Below are 8,284 nucleotides of genomic sequence, written 5' to 3' on the forward strand. Positions count from 1 at the left end.
TCCCTCTTTTTTTTTTTCTGTTTTTCACTGTAGTCTTTTACTATTGTATAATGTAGTTTTTTTTACTGTTTTTAGTAAGTGTTTAAAATAATTAGTAAGTAAATTAATAAACTAGTTGAACTAGTTTAGTTTTAGTAAGAACTAGTTGAATTAATAGAACTAATGTATTTTTAGTAAGAAAATTAATATAACTAGTTGAACTAGTTTATTTTTAGAAAGACCTAGTTTATTTCTATTTATAGTAAGTTTATATTCAGTAAGAACTAGTTGAATTAATAGAACTAGTTGAACATGTCACATTTGTTGTTATTTTTTTAGTTTAAGCAATTATTTCCGCATCGACGTCAACGATGCCTATCCCGCATCCTCGTCGTCGATACCCATCGTTCGCTAGGGTTTTAGTTGTATTAGTGATATTATATGTATGATACTATTCGGGATGTATTAGTGATAACTTATAGGGTTTTTGTTTTTGCAGAAATTAAGGAGCCCGTCCATCATCCCCGCCGTCGTCCCCTTCACCGACCCCCTCCGACCTCGAGGTGAGACCAACCAAATCTCCATGTCAATATGAGTCCTATAAGATATGATGTAGATAAACTTGTGTTGCTCAAATAGGATATGTGGTTGCCCAAGTGGCCGGTCATGTTCAGGTTACACCTCCGAGTGGCCTATGTTTTGCCGGAGTGTTGATTAATTTTTGTCCGCAAATTTCAGGTGCTCGATATGTCCTGTTTTAGCAAAGGTCATGTCGGAATTTTCTGTGAATTTTGGCATGACTTGTGCTAGAATATGTAGGAAATATCGAGTGGCCTAGATTTTCTAGACAGATAAGTAAACGATATTTCGGGTTGACTTTAAGTCTGTTGAGTCTCCACCATATATGAGAGGACGAAGAATCTCGACTGTTGTCGTGGGGGTAGCTTCTCCTTCGTTCCCGTGTGCTAGACAATTTGGTGTAATGCACTCGGGAACGAAAGGAGAAGCTACCATCACTGACGGTCGAATCTATACACCACGTGAGCTGAGAGTTTTCAAGAAAAGACTCGACAGACCGATAGTCAACCCGTGATGAATAATGAACAAGCTGAGAGTCTTAATTGTACAAGTTTAATCTTTGAATTATGAACATAGGAAATGTCGTTGGACAAAGAAGGTCCCGGGGAGTGCTCCTGGTGCGGCGACAACCGGGGTTTCTGCGACAGGCCTCACCTGGACGAAGGTTGGATCTTCAGCATTAAGCTCGAGGAGGCCTTCGATTGTGATACGGTAAGCTACGACGCAAATTATTTTTTCGTAATTAAGCTCGACTTCTACTACTTCAACGTGTAATTTTCGTCTTTTACAATTCGACTAGCTTATCCCATGCCATGCAAGACGCTATGTCTTGGAGAGGATGGGTTTTGAAGATCATGAGAGGAATGAAACAAAGAAAATTAACCTAAGGACCCATCATGGTATGGATTTTGAGGTAAATCTATACAATTCTGAGAGTGTATCCCATTTTGGTTGCCCGGGTTGGGAAGCACTTTGCAAGATGTATGATTTTCAAGAGGGTATGTTTGTCACCATGGATCTTGGTGATCCTGACATCGACCAAGACAATTTGGACATTTGGGTCCTTGTTGATATGCTTCCAATCCTACCGCTATGTGAGTTCCTCAAACATAGTTATTAAGTTCAAAATAGTTGACAGCTTATTTCCATTGATAGCTTACTTTCATTCTTCAAAGAATGTGCGGAACATGGTAGACAGAACCAACTACACCGATGGCTCTGAATTAACTTATCAGGAGAAAAGTCATCTGGTCGCAGATTGTACTGATCTTGAGAATTACAATGCCTTTTATCGAACTCCTCCAAATTATGGTCAATACGTGTCACTAGTGCATGTGTTGAACCACGATAACTTCCAAGGAGATATCCTGGTAAGATTTTTTACTATTACGACATCCGTGCATCTTTTGCATACTTCTAAAACTAGTACATCATTGCTAACTACGAAGTTATTACTATGTTTTTCAACAGTGAAACCCGATGGATTGTGTGCCTCATTTCATGTATCTGAATGGTCGCCTTGATGTTTTGAACATACAGCCAGGTCATCCTACGAATCTCACCTGTCCATACCGGATTTCTAAAACCGGTGAACACATGCTAATCTTAGAATGGAAAAAATGTATGGACAGTCATAAGGAGGTTCTTGGAAGCAACATTGTGCGAAAGGCAAGAATTGGAGACAGGATAATCTCCATTCTCTATAATGGAGAGTCAGGGGCTATCTTGTTTTATGCTATTTTACCTAAGAGAATATAGTAGGTCCTAAGAGAATGTAGTAGGTCCTATGAGGTACAATATGTTTATGAGAGTTGATGATGATGATTAGTTGTGATTATGTCTAGTGACCAACTTGTATGTGATGTTTCATTGATGAAAACGATGATCATGAGGAGGTATTATATGACAATGATGTATTATGATGATAAGTTGTTAATGATATGATGATGATGATGATGATGATATATTATATCATTGGGTGAAAGAACCGAGGATTAGTTTCAAGTGGATGTCCATCCACTTGAAACTAGTCCACGGTTCTTTCTCCTAGTGATGTAATAACTCATTATGATGTAAAATCATTCTCTAAATTGCCGCGGTATGAAAACTTGTATAAAGGTGTATGAATACAACATGAAATAAAAAAGAAATACGGAATAATAGTAGTAGCGTGTGCTAGGAGAAGCGCTACTACTAATTACCAGTAGCGCTGATAGTAAAAAGCGCTGCTACTAAGTCGATATAGCAGGAGCATGGTCCAACCCACGCTACTGCTAACCTTTAGCTGTAGCGCTGCATCCCGCGCTACTGATAGGCTTTTAACACGCGCTACTGCTAGGGTTTTTCCTAGTAGTGATTGATGCACAGCGGCTGCGCGCACACCACGACGCATGCATGGGTGCACCATTTAGAAAGGACCCATCAACATTTAATTTAACCCGCCCTAAAACTGTCCGAGACCATGGGATCACACAGGTGTAAGCCCCTCCTATAGTGCATGTGGGATTAACATGGGGAAGATGGTTGAAATCGGTGCATTTCCTTTAATTGGGTTGTAGTTTGGATCCACAGCAAGAGAAAGAAGTGTAGCTGCAAACAAACCTCTGATACCTCGATGGGGGCAGCCGGCTTAGAGTATAACAATTCGTTCGTTACATGCCACAGCCTCCAAAACAAAATCATCACTCTTAAGTCGCTTTGTATCATCAAGTTCAGAGATTAGCTGGCCAAACCAATCTGCTCCAGTTGAACGAATAGTTCTGAACTTCTGATGTCAGGAAGATCCAACACGGCTTTGCTTTTACAACAAATCTCACAACAACAATGCTTTCACTTATATGAAACGGAAAATTTTGACTACAAAAAGACAAGTCCATATGGCCTTGCATCAAAAGCACATAATATAACTCCATCACAACTCAAATAGATTATTTTTCATGACTACTACAACATAACTGCACATAACCAGTGCATTAAACTTCTCGTCCATCTTCTCGACCGACAACAACAATAGATGGACAACATGCTTATTTTAGCCCTCGCCTTAATTATTGCGCACAAGTTTAAATAGGCTTACACTTGGGATCGGGGGCACTACTAGTTATTAGACAATCTTTGGAACAAGGTAGAGTTTCTCATTTCGGCGAAGCATCAGCCCGAACGTCTCGGCCATACTAACCTTTCCACCAGTACCCTCTTTCTCATTGGGAACCTCCCAGTCAAAATGGTACATGAGATTTACTAGCATAATCTCCATTGTCGCGAGCGCAAAATTTGCCCCGGGGCAAATCCTACGTCCGGATCCAAATGGCAGATACTTAAAATCTTGACCCAGGTTGCTAGATTTCTCCTGGCCATCTTGTAGGAACCTCTCCGGCATGAAATCCTCTGGCCTCTCCCAAGCTGTTGGGTCTCTTCCAATGGCCCAACCGTTCACAAGGATACGTGTTTTGGCGGGTATGTCGTATCCGTCAATGTTGCAGTCAGCAGTGGAGTAGTGTGGGAGGAGTAAAGGCCCTGGTGGGTGCAAGCGGAGGGCCTCTTTCATAGTTGCCTTTAGGTAGGGCAGGCTGCTGAGGTCCTCCTCCGTAATCATGTCCAACTTTTTGCCCTTGGACGATGCAAACGTCCTTACCTCGGTTTGTAGTTTCTTCATAACATGTCTGTTGTTTATAAGCTCGGCCATGGCGTATTCCAGCACCAGATACGATGTTTCTATAGCTGCCTCAAATATGTTCTGGTAAGACCAAACAAAGGGTCAACTTTTAATTAGTATATATCAACTGCCATGTATATATGTTTGTGTACTAATAAGTAATAATTAGCTATATATGCAAAAACATGGACATTATATATGGATTTTTAGGGGTTATATATAACTTTTAAATCAACCTTTGAATTTACAATGGAAAAATTTGCAATGGGAAAACTTTATATACCTTTTAAGTCAACCATGAATTTGCAATGGCAAAACTGAAAGTGTAATAAATAAATCAAAAAGAAATAAGCACGCACCATCAAGAGGGACTTGACATTATCGTCGGTGAGACCGTACTCTTGCTGTAGAGAGAGGAAAACATGGATGAAGTCGGCAGAATTATCTTGCTTCAAGTTTATGTGCTCCTTGATGACCTCTTCCAGCAAGGCGTCCCACTTGTTGAGGTGTCGCTGAACCTTCCAGCAGACCAGCCTGAAGAGCACCTCCGTCAGTGGCCACCTAGGGATGAAGTTCTCAAGGTTGAATCCCACGAGAAGGTCGACGTTGGTCTCGGTCATCTCTCTGAAGAGCGTGTTGCGGCCTTTCTTCCGGTGGGTCGCTCCCAGCACCGAGCGGCTTACGACGTCATTGGTGTAGGCGGCCAGGAACTCGCTCATGTCCACCGCCGTGGATGGAGCGTTGGTGGCCGCCTCACGAATCTTGTTGACGACGAGGCACACCTGCACATCGAGCCAAGCTGATGAGTGGTGGTTTTCACTTTAAGTTTCAGATCAAAAATAAGAGCAACAACCGAAATCACCAAAGTTGAAATCACCGAAATTCAATAAACTTTGGTGATCTCGGTTTGTGTTTCGGCCAAAGAGCCAAAACATTCACTCAAGTTCAAAAAAATATTTGATTTAAAAAAAACTTGAGTTCTCTGAAATGGCTGAAATATTTTGACCGAAAGGTAAATGTTTAGTGTCTACTGAAATTACTGAAATTCAGTGGATGTCACCGAATCTCAGTGAAAGTGAAAGATGATTGTGTAGGTAGGTACCTCTTCTTGACGGCCATGGCGGAAGGAGTGCACCTTCTTGGCACTGAGCAGGTGCGTGTTGACGAGCTTCCGGGTGTGCTGCCAGTACTCGCCCAAGGGCGAGAAGGCGACGTCAGTGGTGTTGTAGCGAAGGATGTGCGAGGCCATGGACCACGGGCGCGACGCGAGGATGTGGTCGTGGGTGCGCATGACGGCCTCGGCGGCGCTTGGCGAGGAGACGATGACGGTGGGCACGGCGCCGGCGCGGAGGAAGAGGAGGCCGTTGTGGCCGTACTTGTCGACCAGGTGCTGCAGGGAGATGTGGGTCTGGGCGCCGATGTGGTGGAGGTGGCCGATGATGGGAAGGCTGCCCGGAGGCGAAGGCGGGAGCCGCAGCTTTCTTGTGGACGCTGATGTTCTTACTGATACTAGCACTAACATCAGTAAGGGAACAACGACGATGAGGAGTACCGCCGGCGTGGATGTGCCATGGCCGACGGCGAGCTGCAGGTAGTGGTGGGCAGCTTCAAGAGCCATGCCGTCCACAACTGACCAGGAAGCCTACAATGGCTGGGCTGGGTTGGGTTCCTACTCATGCATCTCTCTCAATATAAATAAACATGCACAGCCTCAAGCTCTCCATCAATTATGTCTACCATAATCAGAATGTCACTGCTGGTGCAGTTTTGTGCGACAGGCTGAGCGAGGCGTGGCTTACAACGGCCGTAACATGTATTCACTCTAGCCACTCAACTTATTTGCACTTCCATTGATTTTTCGTGTATAAATTGTGAAACCTCGGTTCAGTACCAATACTCTCTGCAAACTGACTGTGTAGCTCATGTTGTCAGGTTTCTTGTGGTGAAACTTGTCCGTCTGGTTGGTCAGGTTCTTTGTCATGCAACTTGTCCATCCGGATTCAAGTTCTAAATTTGGCATGGATGCTTGCACTTTTCTAGATTTATTCTAGATTTTAAAGCTTTGTTCTTTCATCTGTAAACGATGTGTTCGTCGGCAGCGAGGCAACTGTGATGACTTCGTCGATCTTAAAATATGCCGGCTCGGTCTCTTGGGGTGCCAGTAGCTAGCGGTGTGGTGTATGAGCTTCCGTTCCTACGGGTGAGTATGTGTATGTGTTTGTGAGCGTCTACATCCGCATCGTGTTATTTAGCAAAAAGAATATTATCTCTGCGAGTTAATTAATTGATTACTTCTTTGCTTTCTAATAAACGTCATTTCTGGAGTGTTCAACTTGGTGCATAATTCTGTAATATTGTTAAAATGATTTAAATTTAGATCTGGCATCCTCAAGATGATTAAGGATAATAGATAATACCTCGCTCGTTGATGTGGGAATTGCTTGCATTACATTTTGATGGAGTTAGAAATTGAATATTTGATTGTTGCATAGATGTAAAATATTTGTGGAATATAAGCAGTGTCATAGGTTTTACATTGAGATGAATATATATAGTGGGGATAATTCTCTTGAGCATATAGGATTTGTGCCTGGCGCTAAACACGTGTATTTTTTTTTTGTGAGTTGAGCATAAGCTCCATATAGACCTGCAATATCTCATCGTGGGATGCTCTCTCTCTTAGCACGTGTGGCACGAGGTGTTTTCTTGGTGCTGATCCACGACATCATTGCCCGGCTCGCTGATGAGATTTTCCAAGTGGTGGTCTTTCCTCCGTCATTATGCTCATGGCATGGTCCATCAGATGCCACCGCAACGCATGCATCTTTGATGGTAAGAGATCGTTCATCTCACGCCTGCTTCATGAGATCCAAGAGGAAGGGTGTTTTGGGGCCAAAGTCGGCGTCAAAGGAATGATCCACCCAATGCCTGAGTTGTAGCCCTCTGGTTTTGCGGGCTGAGCAACCCCCCTTGCCTTCTGTTCTAGTCACCATGCTTACGCCTTTTTTAGCGCACGTATCATGTGATGTACCACCCCTTTGTACTTATTCAAACTTCTTCTATCAATGAAATGAAACACAAGCTTTACGTATTGATGAAAAAAGCATAAGCTCCATGATGAGATGATAGGTAACATTACAGCCAGCCTCTGCAAAGAACAGAAAATTAGAAGGGAAAAAAAAGGGGCAACAGTGGAACAGTACCCTCACAGTCAAATCACAGGAGAGCAGGGGCCAGGATAACACCCGCACACTGACCCCAAATAATGCAGTGCCAAATAGCACGCCCATACGCACGCTCACATGGTCACCATGCATGTCCCAAGCGATCCTGCAGTAGTAGTACTACCTCCGTCTTGGTTTATTGATCCCTTTAATATTTTTATGTCAAATTTTGATCATAAATTTAACTAAGCAAGTAGTAATGCATGTCACAAAAACTATATCTTTTGATTCGTATTTAAACATAGTTTCCAATGATATTATTTTTAGTTACATGCATTAATATTTTGTTAGTTAAATCTGATGTCAAAATTTAGCACAAAATGCGAAGGTGGCCAAAAAATTAGAACGGAGGTAGTACACAGCGATGCAGCGAGCCAATGACCACTGACCAGTGAATGAACACGACAATATGCATGGCCAGCTTGTGCATGCAGGATCCCACGCGTTGCACGCGCATGTTATTCTGTAATATCACCTTCCCACCCGGTAACAAATCTTAGCAAACTGCCAACCGTTCCTATTACACTCATAGTCATAGATACTACGTATTATTCTGTAATATCACGTTCCCACGCGTGACGGCCGCCACACATACTGCATGCATAATTGCCCAGATTCCAAATTCGGTCCAGCCGTGCGCACATGCGCCGAGATCCAACGACAAGGCCCAATAATGAACGCATGAGTGAAAATTATATAAAGTCTAAAACATCTTGTCTTTCTTTTTTCGGTAGATCTTTTCTGCCTGTATGGGGCAAAAGGCTATGATATCAGTCACTGTTGGCACGTGGAATCAGGTCCAATCGCGAATAAATGATAAGGCCAATCCTGACATTGCCTGGATCTC

At 42.9% G+C, this 8,284-nt stretch overlaps 1 protein-coding gene across 1 annotated transcript; it reads right to left on the reverse strand.

Annotated features, from left to right (window-relative positions):
• Positions 1–3,456: 3,456 nt before the first annotated feature.
• Positions 3,457–6,045, reverse strand: LOC123119084 (cytochrome P450 71C3). The gene is made up of 3 exons (XM_044538755.1): positions 5,316–6,045; positions 4,573–4,995; positions 3,457–4,294 (listed from the first exon to the last, which is right to left on the reverse strand). The coding sequence occupies exons 1-3, from the start codon at positions 5,829–5,831 to the stop codon at positions 3,662–3,664; spliced, it is 1,572 nt and encodes a 523-aa protein (XP_044394690.1). The 5' UTR covers positions 5,832–6,045; the 3' UTR covers positions 3,457–3,661.
• Between the last annotated feature and the right edge of the window lie 2,239 nt (positions 6,046–8,284).

This window comes from Triticum aestivum, chromosome 5D, assembly GCF_018294505.1.
Source record: "Triticum aestivum cultivar Chinese Spring chromosome 5D, IWGSC CS RefSeq v2.1, whole genome shotgun sequence".
In the NCBI taxonomy this organism is placed as follows: Eukaryota; Viridiplantae; Streptophyta; class Magnoliopsida; order Poales; family Poaceae; genus Triticum; species Triticum aestivum.

Excerpts from the sequence above, each read along its gene's own strand:
- LOC123119084 (XM_044538755.1), bottom strand. The coding sequence starts at position 5,831 with ATGGCTCTTGAAGCTGCCCACCACTACCTGCAGCTCGCCGTCGGCCAT. Across the intron at positions 4,996-5,315 it reads GCCATGGCCGTCAAGAAGAG|GTGTGCCTCGTCGTCAACAA; the intron begins GTACCTACCTAC and ends CTCGATGTGCAG. Across the intron at positions 4,295-4,572 it reads ATGTCAAGTCCCTCTTGATG|AACATATTTGAGGCAGCTAT; the intron begins GTGCGTGCTTAT and ends TGGTCTTACCAG.